This window comes from Pteropus vampyrus, unplaced genomic scaffold (assembly GCF_000151845.1).
Source record: "Pteropus vampyrus isolate Shadow unplaced genomic scaffold, Pvam_2.0 Scaffold3, whole genome shotgun sequence".
Lineage (NCBI taxonomy): Eukaryota > Metazoa > Chordata > Mammalia > Chiroptera > Pteropodidae > Pteropus > Pteropus vampyrus.
In genome coordinates this window covers 14,289,151-14,308,551 of record NW_011888784.1, presented here as the reverse complement: position 1 = coordinate 14,308,551, position 19,401 = coordinate 14,289,151, and the positions used below count along the sequence as shown (strand labels likewise).

At 36.2% G+C, this 19,401-nt stretch overlaps 1 protein-coding gene and 1 pseudogene across 3 annotated transcripts in view; one reads left to right on the top strand and one right to left on the bottom strand.

Annotated features, from left to right (window-relative positions):
* The first annotated feature begins 158 nt into the window (after window positions 1–158).
* Window positions 159–19,401, top strand: part of ELP2 (elongator acetyltransferase complex subunit 2) — a 37,326-nt gene continuing 18,083 nt past the window's right edge. For 2 of the 3 annotated variants that reach the window (XR_002780808.1, XM_011361465.2), the window contains exons 1-12: window positions 555–751; window positions 2,884–2,962; window positions 5,675–5,745; window positions 9,501–9,657; window positions 10,029–10,106; window positions 11,583–11,647; window positions 12,426–12,492; window positions 12,964–13,104; window positions 14,210–14,305; window positions 15,340–15,440; window positions 15,635–15,766; window positions 18,238–18,387. Coding sequence is in view for 2 of the 3 variants with exons in the window: in XM_011361465.2 (XP_011359767.1) it covers window positions 614–751; window positions 2,884–2,962; window positions 5,675–5,745; window positions 9,501–9,657; window positions 10,029–10,106; window positions 11,583–11,647; window positions 12,426–12,492; window positions 12,964–13,104; window positions 14,210–14,305; window positions 15,340–15,440; window positions 15,635–15,766; window positions 18,238–18,387 (1,275 nt within the window). In the remaining variant the exon portion in view is untranslated. Of the gene's footprint in view, window positions 752–2,883; window positions 2,963–5,674; window positions 5,746–9,500; window positions 9,658–10,028; window positions 10,107–11,582; window positions 11,648–12,425; window positions 12,493–12,963; window positions 13,105–14,209; window positions 14,306–15,339; window positions 15,441–15,634; window positions 15,767–18,237; window positions 18,388–19,401 lie in introns of all 3 variants that reach the window. The other variant, XM_023531568.1, reaches the window with a different exon arrangement.
* Window positions 3,591–3,708, bottom strand: LOC111741825 (annotated as a pseudogene).

The following is a 19,401-nucleotide window of genomic DNA, read 5'->3' as shown; positions in this document are numbered from 1 at the left end:
CTCCGCCGGCCCTGACTGCCGGGCATGCGCAGTGCGGCTCGGAAACCCGTCCCGGGCCGGTGGATCCGCGTGTCCGCCTGTTCCCGGGCGCCTCGGGGCCCGCAGGGCCGGGCGGGGGGATGAAGGGAGGGGCAAAGGCGCCGTCCGAGCGGACGCAGAGCGCGGAGACCAGTTGGGGACTCTTTCTTTGAGGCCCTTTGCGCTCCTGCACCTCTCTGAGGTCCGAGACTCGCTTGCCAAGGCCTCCCTGGGCCAGCGCCGTTCGCGGCTGGGAGCCCTGGTGTGAGGGGCAGCAGGACGCTCCTGACACCGCCCGGGCACTCGAGCCGCTTGTCTTTCTGGAAGGTCCTGAGGTACCCCTGGGGCGGAGGCCGCGTTTGTGCGCTGAGATACGGCCCAGGCAACAAGAGGTGGCAGTGGAGGCCAGGCACTGAGGGCAATTCGGTCCAGGGCGTGGGGCGGGGCCGGCGGGATCAGGGCCGCCTCCGCCACGCCCCCGGCTGCCTCCGAAACGCGGTGCGGATAACGCCAGCGGGAGAGGCGGACTTGTGAGTAGTTCCGTTCAGAGGGCGGAAGTGTGGGTCCTGGTCTCAGCAGCTGACCAGCCAGCAACATGGTGGCATCGATGTTGGAGACCTCTCACGTGTTTTGCTGCCCGAACCGGGTGCGGGGAGCCCTGAGTTGGAGCTCCGGGCCCAGAGGACTTCTGGCCTTTGGCACGTCCTGTTCCGTGGTGCTGTATGACCCTCGGGTAAGAGAGGTGGCCGGACGCCTGACCCCGTGTGCTTCTGGGACTGAATCAGCTGGGTGCACTAGGGGCCGACTGTAGACTCTGCACAAGAGCGAGGAGACTGGGTGTGAGGTCGGGTCGGCTTCGGGAAGGGTGTCCACCTGGGCGAGGACTCTTGCGGTGGGCGCGCCAGACTCGCTCCCCGCCTGGGGTCCCTATATCCTACCTGTGACCTGTTATCCTCACGTTGAAATTCTAATGATGACAACCTTTTTCTGAAGCCTTCTGTGGGAACTGTAGTGCTGTTAAAGAATTAGTTTGGGTTTTAAAAGGTTTGCAATTTAGGTGTCGATTAAATCCATTATTACATATGCTATCTCATTTCTATACTTCTCGCAGTGTTACTTTATAAACTTTCATTTTATGGAATTTCAAAAATATATCACTTGTATTTTAGCTTTGAGATTTTAAGGGACGTGCTATTGGGATAAGGCAGGACTTAACCTATTTCCTGAACTTCACCTAATCAGTTGATTGTTTACTGGGCCCTTTTCCTACCAAACTTCCCAAATGGCTAGTTTTTGCATGCTTCCCAGAGCTTGTTTTGACCCCATTCCCACTGGCTATTTTGGATCATACAGTTAGTGTTGCTTAGAAAGAACTTCAGTATAAAAAGTAAAGTGCTGGGAGTTAAAATGTGGGAGATAGCTGTATGTATTTCTATTGTACTGCTTTATTAATTTGATTAAAAATTTTATTCTCTTACCCTTTGCAGATTCAAATTTATATAGTAAATAGTTGTATTTGCTTTCCGTATTTTGAGCTTGCTTGCCTTTTTCTAGTTTTTGTTTCTTGTTATTGCCATGCACTCTCAACTGGCAAGAAAAAGCACATAAGACCAGGGATAAACTTTACAGTGGCCCTCAACCAAGAACTGACTCAACTGTAGAAGCCTGTTTTCCTGCAGCCACTTAATGGATTTGCGCCCATGCCTTACATCACATTTTAATTTTTTTGAAAACCTGGTGGCCAAGTTAGGGGATTTTAACATATAAAAAAGTATATATATTGAGTCTAAAAAGTACTTTGTTGTGTTAAATATTTGCTGGTTTGGCATTGAATTAAATGTAGGAATAAGACCATGTCAGATGCCAAAATAAAGTTTCGGGGATGATATTTATTCATTTAGCAAATTTTTGAGGACCTTCTATAGACTATGCCTGGACTGGGTGGTAGTGACACAAAGATAATGGATAATAACTCCTGCTCGTTAGGGCATTCTCAATCTAGTGAGTGAGAAAATGAAATACTGTAAATTGTTTTCTAGCCTCAAATAACCCATGTGTGAAATGTACTAGTTTATGCACATTTACCTCTTATACCTTTTTCTCAGCCATGAGAATTCTAGTTAGCATTTAAGTGGATATGAAGCCAGTGCAGTTGGCAATAAAGAGGCCATAAAGAGGATGACACTGTTGTCACAGAGTTAATATCTTCATCAGTGGGTAAAGAAAGCCCAAGCATTGAGTGATGTTGGTGAAAGCAGCGGTCTGAGGGTCTGCTGGGAACCTGGGCTTAAGCCCTGAAGGGATCCGACGTCTGAGGAACTTAGTAGTTATGGCCTGGTGACCTTGTGTCATTAAGGCTCAAGAACCCAACACCTGATTAGCCATGACATGCAAAGTAAGCTATGAATTTGTATCCACTAATCATGAATCCCTCTATTGAAGGTTTTTGTTTGTTTTTGTTTTTGGTTAAACTCTCAAATTGGTGCAAGCATGGTAGAGGTAGGCCCTGAGACCTGTGGGAACCTGAGGAAGAGGTTCCTTGTCTGGCCTGGGGTGTGAAGACAGATGAGAAGGAGAGGGGCTGGGGATGGTGATCAGGAGCTAGGGAACTGAAAGACCTGAGAGCTCAGTGTGATAAGAGCACAGGACCCTGGGAATGTGGAGTGGCGGAAAAAGAATGAATTAGAGTGAACTGATGGTTTAAGCCACTGTTACAAGTTTATAAATTAAGGAAGTTGATTCTATTTGAAGTGATCCAGAACTTTTTATTAGCATCATAAACACTGAAATCTGATTTTTTATTATTTTAGTAAATTCACTGAAGAATAGATTCTAATTTACTAACTGGTGTTTTCTTCATTAAAGAAAAGAGTTGTTATTACCAACCTGAATGGTCACACGGCGCGAGTCAATTGCATACAGTGGATTTGTAAACAGGATGGTTGTAAGTATTAATCTGATTGTTAAAGCTGATTTCAATTGTTTTCTGGTAAAGTATGATTAGTTGTTTTTCTTTCATCATTTCTCTTAATTTACCAATATTATGCAATTGAAAAATAGAAGAAAAACGGTATGTCCAATGAAATAATCTGACCTGTACTTTTACTTTATAGCAGTTGAAGCATTGATAACACAGCGGTGCTGAGGGTGAGGGTAGAGGCAGCCCCTGACTATGGCAAGACCCCTACCATTGCCCACAGCTTCTGCTTGAAAGCCTGTAAGCAGGCCCATGTTGGGGCCCTCCCTGGCTGCAATTCTGGCTCATAGGGCTGTTTCTAAACAAGCTATTGCTTTTTTAGACAGGACATTGCATCTTTGTTGACCCCAGTTTGTACCTTAGTAACATATGAAAAGTACAGGCTTAGACTGGATCAGGGGACCCTTAGAGGGTCGTGACACCTGTGGGGTCAAAATTATTCTCAGAAATATGAGAAGATTTTCACAGTTTTTATCCTCATTCTCTCACAATTATATAGTGGCACTTTCCAGCAGCTACATGGTGTGTGTGATGCTGCATCAGATTAAATACAGAAGCAGATGTGAAAATCCAGCTGTATTCTTTTTTTTTTTAATGCCTACAGCACCTGGTATTCCTAGGTGGTCTCCCATCCAGTACTAACCAGGCCTGACCCTGCTTAGCTTCCGAGATCAGACAAGATCGGGCACGTTCAGGGTGGCATGGCCGTGGACATCAGCTGTATTCTAATACAGTCACCTGTTAAAGAGATTTGCAGAAATATAAAACAGTGCCTTTCTTCTCTCTGTTCTTTTTTTGTTTTGGAAAATACAGGTTTTTTTCCCCCACCACAAAGATGTTATTTTTGTTGACGTGTAATGGAGTTCATCATTATTTTTACGTAAACTGATAAATATTTTTTTACATTTCTCAGTTTAAATTTCTAATGTGTTTAATATTGGTACATATAGTCAGTCTATATAAACAAAAGTTTTATGAGCTCCTCGAAATATTTTTAAAGTGTAAAGGAGTCCTCATTCCAAAAAATTTGAGAATTGCTGGACTAGATTATCTCCAGGTCTCTTTCATCTCTAAGATTCTGTGACTCCTGAATTTTTAATAAACATATTGCTTTTAAATAGTGCTTCTAAAATCTCATAGAATTTTCTCAGATGTCTTAAATTTACCTATTGTAGTATTCTCGTGGAGTCTGGATTAATTTTATTTTTTATTCCATAAACATTTATTGAGAGCATTCTGGGCCAGGCACAGTTGCACAAGTTCCTGAATAAGTGAGACTCTGCTATGATTTTATTTGTGATATTTTTTAAAAAGACATCTTATTTCATTTGGCAATGCAGGATTGGTCATATTAGGTCAATATAAACCATTCAATAGTAAAAAGAGTAGCTGTTAGTGCACATATTAAAACACAATTATAATTATGTTAATTGCCACCAAATGACATCAAAGACTACTTGACTCTCAGTAGAGGGATTCATTATATTAATTTGGTTTGTATATTTTATCTTCCTTTTAAAAGCAAGCTTTTATAAAATGAAGCTCTTAATATCACTGTAATCTGTAACTATTAGGATTGATTTCCTTTAAGAATAGGGCTCTACCACCAGGTAATTCAAATATTCTTTCTAACCCATACATCAGTGAAATACAAGATTTTAATGATATCATTTTATATTCTTAAAATGTCTGATTTTTAATATATTACTTTCAGGTACATTATAGTAATTCTCAAAATCATGTAATTAGGTAAATGGCTTAATTTTTGTGATGTTGAAGAAATTAAAGCCCAAGATCACAACTGGCTGGCAGCGGGGTTAGGATATAAACCTGGAACTTCTGTGTACATATCTAATGTTCTTTAGACAGTCCCCCAGCTGCTTTCCCTGAATATCTAGCACGTAGGCCAGAAGATGCAAATAAATAGAAAATCCAAATAAAAATTATATTATTTTCACCTTTTTTTGGTTTTTATTCCTTTTTTTCTGTTATCAACAAAAGTTGATGATATGTATCTGATCTCTAATATACGTCATATACTTGATAGCAGCAGCTGACTGAATGTCTTAGATATGTTATTCCTGCCCAAAGTGTGTTTAGTCTGAATCTTATATGAGGAAACACCCAGACAAATCCAGATTGAAGGACTTTCTGCAAAGCAGCTGACTAGGACTCTCATTGTCACAAAAAAGGAGGGACTGGGAAATTATTCAGTATTAAAGGAGACTTAAAAAGCTATGACCACTAAATACATAATGTATAGTACTTAGATTCTGAATTTTAAAAAAATTTATAAATGACATTATTTGGACAATTTGGGGAAATTTTAATATGGGCTGTATATTACATAGTTATAAGATTCAATGTTAAAAATCTTGAATATGTTAATTGTACTGTGGTGATACAGGGGAATGTTCCAGTTCTTAGGTGATATATGGTGAACTGAGGTTCAGAGGTCCTGATGTCTACAACTTATTTTTAAGTGGTTTGTCAAAAATAAAAAGTCTGTGTATATAGATATATAGAGAGGAAGCTACTAAACAAATGGGTCAAAATGTTGTTAATTGGTGAATCTAGGTAAAAGATATATGAGTTTTCTCATATCTTTTCTACAGCTTTGAAAGTTTTCAAAATAGCTGGTAAAAAATAAATATTTACTGAGATAAAAATTTTTTTCAGTTTCTTCAACTGAGTTAGTTTCTGGAGGATCTGATAATCAAGTGATTCACTGGGAAATAGAGAATAATCAGGTAGGTAGACACATTTATAGTTATAAGAAACGACTGTTATAGCTGCTTTTATTTTCAGTTTTTTTCCTCATTTCTAGTGTTCTTCCTTTGTGAAGTTGCCTTATTCTTGCTTATCAGTAATTCAGATCCTATATATCTTTCGTATTTCATAGGCCCTGTACTTTCCCTCTAATATGTTCTCCCATATTCGTATATTTTCAGTCATTTCTGTGAATTTTTCATCATTTTAGAATAATTTTCCAACTTCTCTTACATGGGCTGTTTGATCTGTTTTCAGTGATAGCAAAAATTAATAGTGCTCTGTTCATAGTATAGCTGTTGCCATGAATATAGATTTACACAATTTTGACTGATGTTATGCAATGCTGGGTGTGGATGGACCTCTATATTTAGGTTGTACATAGTTGTAAACAAAGATTAAAAGTGAAAAGTTATTGTGTTAGATATTTAAACATCTGCCACACAGAAGATGTAGATGAGACAAAATCCCGTTCATGAATCATGCACATCAGGGGTCCCCAAACCCTGGGCTGCAGACCGGTACCATTCTGTGCCTGTTAGGAACCAGGCCGCACAGTAGGCAAGTGAGCAAGGCTTCGTCTGTATTTGCAGCCACTCTCTAGTGCTAGCATCACTGCCTCAGCTCCACCTCAGATCATCAAGCATTAGATTCTTATAGGAGTACTGGTCCCTGGTGCCAAAAAGGTTGGAGACCGCTGATGTCATAGTTTTGAAGCCAAACTGTACTTGAATAACTAAAGTACAAGGGTTACTCCTGGGTAGGTGCTCTAACTTGCTGTACTATCACCATGGCGCAGTCATTTCAGAAGAGATTTAAGAGGTGGTTTTTGAGTTGGTTCTTAAAATGTGAGAGGATTTTCTTGGGAGGAATTAAAGAGGTGAGGATTCTTGGTAGGAAAAATAGCATGAATAAAAACTTAGGTGAGAAAGGGACCACCTGCTCAGGAGCATCCACTTTTAACCAAAGCCTAAGATGTCTTTAGGGCAAGACTTTCTAAGATTAATCATCTCTCAAGAAGTTCTGTAAAAAAAGGAATCTGTGGGCAGTCAAGTTTGGGAAACATGGCATATTCTATATCTCTCTTAGAGAATCTCAAAGTAGTGAGGGCTCTGAAAAGTTTTGACATGGACGAACTTGCTTATCTTTGTTTAACTAGCATTTCCCAAACTTAAGACTGAATTTTTTTCTTTCTTTCTTTTTAAATCTCTTAGCAGCCCTTGTAACTCTGAGGAATACAGTTTTGGAAATGTTTCCAAAATTATCATACAATGTGAGTAGTAATACTAGAGACATAGAATAGGAGACAATTGTATGGGAATTTGAACACTTAAAAGAGTTTGTTCTTTTTTAAAAAAATTTTAATGTTGAGATTATTATTTAAAAATTATTTTTCAATTACAGTTGACATTCAATATTATATTAGTTTCAGGTGTACAGCATAGTAGTTAGACATTTATGTAACTTACAAAGCAATCCCCCCAATAAGAGTTTGTTCTTTATTAGCAACATTCGGAAGTCATTGATGATTTCTAAGCAGAGGAATATAAATATCAAAAGAAGACTAATATGACAGCAGTGTGCCAAGTTAGAATAGGAAAAAATATGAAGGGATATAGGATGTATTTTTGAAGGAAAAATGATTTTGGCATTAACAAGATAGTTATCAAAGGAGTGGAGAGCTGGTGGTTAGGGGAGTGATTAACCAACAATAGCGGGATTCTGTCTTAGGCCCAAGGAGAAAGGTGCTTCTACAAAGGAAAATAGGCAAGTGGGAGGGAAGATGTGGATTTCAGTTGTAAACATGTCATTTGAATTGCCAACCAGATACCCAGACTTGTCCTCAGAAAGAGAGAGAAGGCATAGAGGTGGGGATTTTGGAGTCATCTAGACTTGAATGAGAACAAGGGAAGTGTAGCAAATTCAACTCCTGTTTGGACTGATCTTGGCAGAGGAATTCAGAGAGAGCAATTTCAACATTCATTTTTGAGACCTTGAGGTGAGATTTGGCAAAACTATCCTCAGTGCTGCCCAAGCTTCCGTTGATAGAGTGGACTGCAGGCTAAGCAAGTGTTCTATGTCAGAGAGCAAACTTAGGAGGGGCCAGAGGAAAGAATGTGAGGCCAATCAGGGAGGAGGAGGATGAAAGACACAAAGAAGGATGAGGGAATAAATAAGAGGATTTAGTGGAAGGGGCCACACATTGTAACCTTGGGGGCTTTAAAGTTCCTTTTCATATGCATTTCCATGCAAACAGGTGCTCAACACACCCCGATATCTGATAAAAGGAAGTAATTCTAAGCTGCTATAATGAGAGGTTCAGGTCTTTAAACAGTGAGCATTGTTTTTTGAAAAGCTGGTGAATTTGAGAGATTTCTTTTGTGTGAGTTTTTAAAATTCTCTCATAGTTGAAATATAACCCTGCTTAAAGATGTGAGGTGTTTTCAATAGATTTAATTTTTTAAGGAAATAATAATAGGTTTATTTTTTTTTTTAAGTTTAAATACAGAAAGGTATAAAGAAGGGAAAAAACTATACACAAAAACTCAACAGTTAACATTTTGATAAACATTGTTCCAGATCTCTAGTTATGTGTCTGATTACACTTAAAAGAGGTTATACTGTACCTGAGTTATTTAAAATATATTTTTTTAAAGAAGCCAAGGGTTAATGATGAAAGGAAGTTAGTGTACAGACCCTTATACATAACCGTTAATTAACTTCTTGAGTGGCAGAGTGCTGCCTAAGTAATTGCACAAACAACTGAGGACATCTCTATTTCAACAGACAACAATTCACAGAAGATACTTTTCAAAGGAAGTGGTGATATCTCATACATATAGTATTCTTAAGAAATACACTTAAAATAGCAGAAATGATGCCACAGGGAAGGATCTTGCATGGCAAGCAGGACTTGATAAACAGATCGGTTCCCAGTTTTGTTTGCGATTTTTCCATTTTGTAGCTACACTAGATGTAGACAAGTATAAGTAGATACTAAAAGTACTTGGTAGAATTTTGATGAACAATAGAATATTTGCTCAGTCCCAAAGTATAATCTCACATATTATCACACACAAAAAATTTAACTTCATGTTGAAAAAATCTGGCAGGAGCTACCTTTACTAAGATATCAAAGTTAACTTCACTAAAATTGGGACAAACTGACATCATGTGCTTCCTGATGTGATACATGATATACTTCAGTGGTAATGATCTCAAAATGTATATCTCGAATCTGTTTATGACAAAACATCAGACTAATCCAAAAAGGAACATTCCACAAAGCTGGCTTTATTCTTCAAAAGTGTTAAGGTCATGTACATCTTTCTCTGGTAATAAACATACATTTATCTACATTATTTATTAGCTATAGTGTTTGTCTACAGTAATTTATTTTTCAGTTTCCTATTAGTAATTTTAGGTTGATTGCAATTTTTCACTATTATAAAGAATGTGAGATGAATATTTTTCTGCATTTGTGTTTTATTATTTGTTACATTATTGCTGTTAGTGCCTCTAAGTAGATTCTTAGATGTGAGATTGCTATGTCAAGAGAATGCACACTTTATGTGTCATTAATATGATCAGATTTCTCAAAAGTTTATATTCTCTTCAACTGAAAGGACCCATTTCTAGGTTCCACATTAATCCTATGATTCCAGTTAGATAGAGGTGAAACTGATTATTCCTTTTTTTTTTTTTTATCATTTTTGTCATTTTTTTTCTGATTCAGCTTTTAAAAGCAGTCCATCTCAATGGCCATGAAGGACCTGTTTATGCAGTGCATGCTGTTTACCAGAGGAGGGCTTCTGATGTTGCATTACATACACTAATAGTTTCTGCAGCGTCGGATTCCACTGTTCGAGTCTGGTCTAAAAAGGGTTCAGAAGGTAGGTTTAGAGACATTATAATCCAGAGTCATGAAATAGTAATTGATAAGCGAATGACAACCATAAGGGCATACATATCATTTTTTTAAATCTTTCAAGCAGCTCTAAAAATGTTAGAATTACAACATGCGTTTATGTTCTTTGTACTTTTTTAAAATATCAAACTATTAATGTAAATTCTTTCATATAAGTCATTCTGTTCTCTGTAACCTTGTTAAACATTGACCATTTAAGTGCACATGGTCAGTGGGGGCTCAGGATTGACTTCTCTCATCTCCCATTGACACCCAGGGCTGTGATGATGACCTAGCTTCTCTCAGTGGATAAGCTCAGAGTTAGTTGTTCATGGTATTTTTTTAATTATTTCTTAGTAACATGCCTTCAGACCTTGAACTTTGGCAATGGATTCACTCTGGCTCTCTGCTTATCTTTTTTGCCTAATACTGATGGTGAGTATCCTATTGATGGTGAGTATCCTAAGTATATATTAAAGGGCAGTATATTTTCATATCTTCCTATGACTAAAACCTAACAGAAACATATTGGGCCTCAATTTTGTATCTAAATTTCCTCATGAAACAAGTTGAGACCTAGCTAATATACTTTTGTTTTCAATATTCAAATGATCTTGAGTATAGAACATAATGTTAAGGGAGGCTATTAGGAACTTTGGCAGCTGTTGGAAATTTAAATGACTTAGTAAGTACTCAAGATTGATACTGCTATTTATCAAATATATTGTCGATGTATATAAATCTAAATTGGAGAAATTATCTTTTTAATGCTTTAGAAGGTAAAGGACTAGGATCAGTAGAAAAAATACTGAAGATAGACCATGTGAGCATTTCACTCAAGATGACAGCCCCTTCACTCCTGCATGATAACATTTTTGCCTAAAAGCACTTAAAATCTCTTAACAGAAAAATTTTTGTTTTGTTCTGAAACCCATCTATACCTCTCTTTGATTATCCTCTATTAAAGTGATGGCCAGTGTGAGTCTGTCTCTTTGCCTCCTCAGTAACCTGGAATTCAGGTCTGGTGGAGGGAGATAGGGCCTAGAAGTCACCAGCCTCTTGCTCTCTGTGGCAGGAGCTATGACTCTGGTTTCATGTGATGCTTCCACTTTGTACAAGGGCTTCCTCAGAGGAGAAACACACATTCTGGTTTCATAACATAGAATTTAATTTCTTCCCACATATACAGGCCAAGTGACTGGAATTTTTTGGTTTTGTTGTTAGTTGATTTAAAGTGAAAAAATTTTTGAACAATACAGTCGATAGCAAGGTGTTTCCTTAGGAAAAGAGTTTTTTTTTTTTTTTTCATCTTATCAGTCATTAGGGCTAGCCTTTGTTAATGTGAATTAGTTTTTTGTCTTATTAACAAAACTGATTTCACAGTTGTACTTTTCATAGCTTTGTAACCACATATTTAATTACATGCTCTTTTGTTCTATAATTGCTTCATGAATTTTGTTTTACTATTGAATTCTCAAACAAAAGAATTCAATAAAGAAACAAACGTACCCTTACATCTTTGTGCAATAGCCATGATGTTAGGCTTATAGTAACTCTTCCATTTTATATTCATTTGGGCTAACTTTTCATATTGGTCTTCTGGCTAACAGTGAAAATGCTCCCAATTTGCTCTTGAGCTTTTCTCTATCACTGCTCCTTCTATCATAAATGACACATGATGGAGAAGAAGAGTCTCAGTTAAATTGTCATTCTTTGCCAAGTAATCTTTTAATAGAATATTTTGGAGTGTTCATTTTATTCCTATTGACATTTATTGAGCACTTTCAACTTATTTGTTCAGTGGTGTGGGAAATAGAAGTTTGGATTTTTTACCTAGAGCTTAGAATCCAGCATAGGTGGTAATTATGACATGACGGCATTACTTACAGTGAAGCTTCTTTCTTTCTGCAGTACCAATATTAGCATGTGGTGATGATGACTGCAAAATTCACTTATTTGTTCAACAAAATGATCAGGTAATTAATGATGTTTGTTAAAAGATTGGAATTGGGTTCTGCTTAATTACATATTTTAATACAGACTATTTTCAGATTATAGAATTGTAGGAATGTTTCTATCTAAACCAAAATAATCTAATAGAATTTTTTTTTTTTTTTAATACTTCTTTGTTAGATGGTTTTCCACTCTGAACACCAAGGAACTGCTGCCCTGATTACCAGGTCCAGAGTTGTTAGGGGGAAACAGGTTGTTTGGTGGAGGAAGGAGAAAAGGAAGATGCTGTGATAGTCTTTTTTCTTAAAAATTCTAAATGAAGTATACCATACCTACAGTGAAAAACTGTAGTGTTTATTTGTCCTTCTAAGTTTTACCTGCCCTTTGAGTAGTTAAACTAGGGGACGGAATTTCTGAGAAGGGGACTGGTTAACTCTAGGCTCATTTATTTCATAATGGAGATAGTTGTTTCTTTCCATTCTGTAAGACAGTTTAAAATGGTTGTGAATGTCTAACTGCTCAACTTTTATCTATATCGTGTCACAGCATATATCATTTTATCTTGTAAACATTTAGAGTATTTGAGGTTGACAGATGTTATCTATTCATCATTGCTCAATTAGATGATTTAGATGATTATGAGATTTTTTTTTACAAACGAGGCCTCTATATGTCTAATTAGATAGTGTTCTCAGTGGGAAAAAAATAATGCGGTAGGACTTGCTGAGACCACATAAAATTAATAATCTACATGAAAATATTAAATTCTTATACCAAGTTCAATGATTTTTATCTTACTAGTTTCAGAAAATGCTTTTTCTCTGTGGACATGAGGACTGGATAAGAGGCGTGGAATGGGCAGCCTTTGGTCAGTATGAAATTTTACTAAAGTGCATATGATGGCGACAAGTATGTGTAATTTCCAAGAAAGCAGCAACCTATGTTTGAATTTAAAATTTTCTTTGTATGTAAAATTTTTCTATTGTCCTAATTAGGAAAGAGGATACTTATCCTCTCTATTAACTATTAATTGGGGTGGTAGAGGATGAAACAAGTTAATGTTATAAGAGGACATGAGCTGACTATTCCACATGCAGACATTCTTGAGAAGTTTTTTGTAGAACTTAGAAGACTATATAAGAATACCACATGTTATAACCATTTATTAGCATTACATGTATATTTGTCAACATTATTTAAAAATACAGGTTGAAGGGTAAGGAAGAAAAGTAATTTTTTTCAGGAAATCTAGAAATGTACCTGTTGTAGAGGAGAAAATCTTATATCTAAATTTAAGATTATAATGTTTTTAACATAATAAACTTTGTTTTTTATTTAGGTAGAGATCTTTTTCTAGCAAGCTGTTCACAAGATTGTCTGATACGAATATGGAGGCTGTATATAAAATCGACGTCATTAGAAACTCAGGATGATGACGATATAAGACTGAAAGAAAATACTTTTACTGTAGAAAATGAAGGTGAGTAATAATGAAACTATTTGGTGTAATAATACTTAGGTCTAGCTGATTCATTTATCTTTTACAGCACACCTATGGGAAGGTTAGTTTTTTCAAAAGTAGCAGAGGCCTACATGACACCTGATACTGTGGATTTTTCCTTTTTTTGTTTTTATGTGATGATGAGTCATTTTTTGTATATGAAACATTTTTCTTTTAAACCATATTAGTGACATTTTTTAAATTACTAAAAATTTTTAATATTGTATCATTAAATTAATTTGTTAGTAAATTTGTTAGTTTACTAAAATGTTAGTAAATTTGCAGATTTAGCATAAGAAGATCTAAAGGAATAATGCAGATTATCCATACTTTTGTAGGAAGACATTCTACAAAACAGGCTAAAACTATATTTGAATAGTATGTGTAATTCTGATTTTCTTATTGTCTGGCATCTGAACAATACCCTTGTATGGTAGATCCTGTTGAAATGTATTTGAAGAAGGTATTTTTGGATGTGTACCTAAATTATAAAGTTAGTTCTTAGTGAGCATTGTTCATTCAGGAATTTTCTTCTTTGTTATTACTCTTCCTGGTTATAAAGCCCATTAGAGTTGAAATTTTGGTAACAGTTTTGTGAGGGGAACCAAGAAATACTATAAATAGAATGTTATGAGTAGCTATTCCCAAATTTGAAATTTTTCATGATATTTTTATTAGCTATTTTGTTTGAAAGCTCACTGATTTGACTTCCTTTGTTTCTACATCTATCTTAATTTTTTTAAATGGTATTTTAGGTTATGATACTAGGAAGCTAGCATGTTCGTTTTTGCTTTTTAATTGCAGTATAACAGCTATTCCAGAAAATTTAAAATAGGACATATTCTTCAATATTTATTTATGACTAGGTAGAGATAAATGTAGAGAAATATTTATCTTTAGAATTTTTTTCTTTTGTAATTTTAAACAATGGTTGAAGTTAATGAAATTTAGAGTGCATGTTCTTTTTGCTGACTAAATCATGTTCTGATTTTTTTCTGGACATAACTGTCCAATGGAATTGGTTATGAAAAAAATTATTTTAGAAGAGCTTTGAGGAAAGAATATTTCATTCCTTTTGTTATAGGTATTAAAATAGCATTTGCGGTTACTCTGGAGACTGTACTGGCCGGTCATGAAAACTGGGTAAATGCAGTTCATTGGCAGCCTTCATTTTACAAAGGTAGGAAGAAAAATATACGCATATCCCTCATTTCAGTTAAATCTCAAATACAGAATTTTAAGCTGACCAGATGAAGTGAAAGATATTTTTTAGTGTGATTAAAAATCTCGAATATGAGACGTTTTCAAGTTGGTAAAGTGTATGTAGTACTGTAAGCTCTGTTCTGCTTGACTCTCAGTTCCATTGAAAATTGTCATTCTGAATGGGTAAAGTATGATTCCTGCCATAATGCCAAAACCACCATACCCTTACTCACTTTTTCTCTTAAAAGTACTCACCTAGTCTCAATAGGATTTAAGAGAGATTGACTTTCAAGCCAACTTCACTGCTAATACAAAGTTGGTAATACTGAGACAAATCATTGATGAAAAAATAAGACTCTTTTCCCTTCTTTCTTTTACCCTTAACCTCCATTTATGGAGTGACAATTGTATGCATGCTCAAGCTGGTGCTTGGGTGTAGAGCTGAGCAAGGCACAGCCTCATATTCTTCCTCTAGCCCTTTCCCCAACACAAGAATAGAGACTAGCGATGGTTAATGCTCAGGTAACCACCATTCAGCTTTATTATGCCATATTTGCTACACTTAAAAAAATTTAGCTGTTGCAGACATTGATGACCCCTGTGTATTCTTTCCTGAACCCTTTCCCTTCCATTCTTTTCTAGAGACAACTACAGTACTGAATTCAGTGCATTATTATTCCCATCTGTGTTTTTATACTTTACTGTTTTATGCGGCCATAAACAAATTGTTTTACAGCTATAACGTGTAACAACTTGCCTTTTTAGCTTATTATGCTAAACATTTGGAGCTATATTCATGTTGATTTATGAAGCCCTAGTTTGTTTATTTTTATTGCATTTTAATATTCCATTGTCTAAATATACGACAACTTGTTTATCTGTTCTTCTAATAGTAGACATTTGTATTGTTTCCAAAAGTTTGCTATTGCAATGCTATAGTGAACATTTTTGCAGTAATTTACAAACATGATGCCTGTTAATCACCTAAAGGCATTAGTTTTTATTTTTTAGATGGTGTTTTAAAGCAGCCAATGAGATTGTTGTCTGCCTCAATGGATAAAACCATGATTCTCTGGGCCCCAGATGAAGAGTCAGGAGTTTGGCTAGAACAGGTAAAAACATGAATATTTAAGAAATAGAAAATTGAGCTTAAAACAATATTTAAATTCCAAATCTTTTAGAGCTACAAATGTTTATGCTTTGTGCATGTTAAATAAGTAAGAACATAATCTCTGGAATCAATTGTTTCTATTGTGAGATATGTGGACCACTGATTATGAATTGTTTTCTGTCTGTTATTGCATAGGTTCGAGTGGGTGAAGTAGGTGGAAATACTCTGGGATTTTACGATTGCCAGTTCAGTGAAGATGGCTCCATGATTATCGCTCATGCTTTCCACGGAGCATTGCACCTTTGGAAACAGAATGCAGCTAACCCAGTAAGAAGAGCACTGTTAAAGCATTTCTGATCAAATACAGTAAATCCGAAATGAAACCTAGGTTATCAGTGTTCTTTTACATATAACACTCTACAGAAACATAATAGAGACATTTAAGTTCACATGACATCACTTTTTGTAAACATCATACTGTTACTTTACTAGGTAGGAAACTCATGCTTTTCTAAGAATAAAAGTATTCATTTGTCCGGCATTGCTGAGGAATTGAAATTTACCCATAGTAAATTCCCTATATAAGTGAACTTCAAGCTATATAAATTTTAAGCTTTCCCTTTAAATTATATAAGTTTTTGATGGGAGTTTTTCCTAAAATGTATAACTTCTCTATCTTAAGGTAGCATATATAACATAGTTTGATATTTTCTTGTTGGACAGCTAGGTACTGCATAGATAATGAATGATTGACAAAAAGACATTCTGAGTACCTGTTATTTTGTGATGGAATATATTGATGCTCTTAGGGCTGTTAATATGTGTAATTCTACATGGCCCTCCAAATATTGGGCTCTTTTAGATCTTTTTATTTTCTTCTCAAAGATAAGTAATCTTCTAATGCTCAGCATTGTATCATTTTTCACTTTCTAATTTACTTCTGATCTGCTGCTTCGGTATTGGGAAATGAGGTAGCAGGAACGTAGCGACTAAGAGCACAGGCCTTGGAGCTAGACACCCTGATACAGATCCTACCTTAGCATTTAATTAGCTGTGTGTCCTTGAGGATATACATAACCTTGTCTCAGGTTCCTCATCTGTAAAATCTGCATAGTAATAGCACCTACTCACAGGGTTTTTATGATGCTTGAATGAGTTAATATTTGTTTAGTATGAAAAATAGGGCCTGGCATATACTGGATACTATGTAAGTGTATTTTAAATTAAATAAATGAAAAAATAAGAACATTGAAATGTGTCAGTAGATTCTGAATGTACATCTGAGGACTTCTTTTATAAAGGAAAAATTTATGGATTTATATAACCTTTAGTTTGTGGGTTCTGTCATAGTTATCTTGTCTATGAGGATTTGACTTCTCTCTACATTGAATGACTATTCTTTTCTTTGTGTCTTTCATTTGGAGTTGACCTTCAAAATTGTTTCCACTGTTAAATTGGAAATCATCAGCTGCCACACTTTTAAATAAGTAATATTTTGGGGGATAAATTTAATTTTGTTCTTCTCTGGCCTCCCTTTAGCTATATTTCAGGTGGTCTTTGAGGGCCTTTATAGAAAATCATCAGATGAGTAAGGAGAAACTCAAACTGGAAGACAGAATTTTACTGTGCTTGTGTTTATAAATTTATAATAGGTACCTATCAAGTATTGAGGGAGATTTTTAAAATAGACTTTATTTTTTAGAGCAGTGTTAGGTTCACATAAAAATTGAGCAGAAAATACAAAGGGTTCCTATATACCACTCCCCACACATATGCATAGCCTCCTCCACTGTCAACATCCCAAACCAGAGAGGTACATTGTTACAATCAAGACTGATTTCTAAAAACAGTGCCTTTTAGGACTGTCATAGTGGAAAACTATACTGATAGTCTCAAAGTGCTACCAGTTGTTAAGAACTTTTTGGAAACTCTCATTAGTACTAACTTTAGAATTAGTTTTTATGTCACAGAGGAAATTAATATCATTTCTTTGTCTCAGCCTTTTTGTTTTTTTTGACCAGAATATAGCTTAGCTTAATCATTGACCCTATTCATCACAGTTGGCTTCGAATGACCTTCTAGGTATATACAAAAACGTAATTTTCCTCTAAAGGCAAGTTTTACCACCACTTGAGGTTGTTCAAAAAGATGCTCTTTGGACCAGGCATATGACATTTTCTATATGTCATTGTGTCACTTTATGTGGTTGCTTGGTACAGGCTCCCTTAGTAGGTGAACCAGCTAGATTTGATTGAGCCTTCTTTCCTCTGTACCTGCAACTCCTTTTACTTAATAAAGGCTCACACTAAGTCTGCTAACTCATTTTATATAATACTACTTACTATTTAATTTAACAAATAAATACGTACACAGTACCTAGTATGTGTCAGCATCATTCTGCATGCTTTACAAATACAAACTCATTTAATAATCATAATGACCCTGTGAACTAGGTAACTTTTTGACAGAAGAGTTAGTTTAGACACAGATAGGTTAAATAATATCTGGCTTCTAGGAGGGATTCAATAAGTGAAAAATGGAGTGGAATTTCCCAAGATTACTGCCTTAAAGGACATAGCACATATTTGAATGTTTAAGTTCTAATATGCTTGACTGGAAAACAGATCTTATTATTTTAAGATCCCATCTTGTTTACTTAGCTTTTCACCTTGCTCAGGGCCTTCAGTCTTTCCCATTATCAAGTCTGAGGGCTGTGAAGGCATTATCAGACATTATTTTGAGTGGTAGTGGTGGTGGTCTTTGATTATTTTAATGCGTCATAAGCACTTTCATTGCAGAGAGAGTGGACTCCAGAGATAGTCATTTCAGGACACTTCGATGGTGTCCAAGACCTAATGTGGGATCCAGAAGGAGAATTTATCATCACTGTTGGTACTGACCAGACAACTCGACTTTTTGCTCCGTGGAAGAGAAAAGACCATTCACAGGTAAAATGTTGTACTGCTTGACTCATGCACTTTAAAAAACACCCATGAACATATGAAAAGTGGGGCAACATCTATAGCCATTAGGAAAATGTAAATTAAAACCATGACAAGATGCCGTTACACACCCTCTATAATGGTTAAAGTAAAAAATACAATATTAAGTGGTGATAAGGATTCAGAGCAACTGGAATTTTCTGCATTGCTAGTGGACATGCAAAGTGTTGCAACCAGTCTGGAAAAGCTTGATATTTTCTTAGAAACCTAAACTTATATGTACTCTTCTTTACAATTCAGATGTTAATTGTTGTGAAAATTTATTTACTTCAGTTCCACATAAAAGTTCTGTTATATCTTATAATTTTAGCTTTATTTCATTGGGAAACACTATCAAGTCTGCAGTAAAAGCTAATTTCTGAAGTCATATAGTATTAGATAATAGTGGTTGAGGGAGGTTTTTGTTCAGGAAACTTCATTCTTGGCCCTGAGTTAAAAAACATCTCACTAAAACTTTACCACTGGTAAGTCATTGAACTGTGCTATGTATACTCAGCTTCAGTTTCTGACAGAAATTCCTGGAATTGCCTATGAGTCAGTTCCTGAGGTCTGATGAAATTTGCCAATGCCATGACTGCTTTAGTCACATGTGGTAGATTCAGATTAATGGAGTTGAGGACATGTCAAGCAATACTATAGTCCAGCGGTCTTCAACCCCTGGGACACAGAATGGTACCGGTCTGTGGCCTATTAGGAACCAGGATGCACAGCAGAAGGTGAGTGGCGGGTGGGCAAGTGAGAAAAGCTTCATCTGTATTTGCAGCCACTCCCCAGCGCTAATGTCATTGCCTCAGCTCCATCTCCAGTTATCAGGCATTAAGTTCTCATAGGAGCACCAGTCCTTGGTGTCAAAAAAATTGGGGACCACTGCTATAGTCAATTAAAAAACAAGGCAAATGATTTGGAGTGATTTTCTATGGTTCTTGGAGATTTGTTACCGATATTGCTTAGTTGTTTATT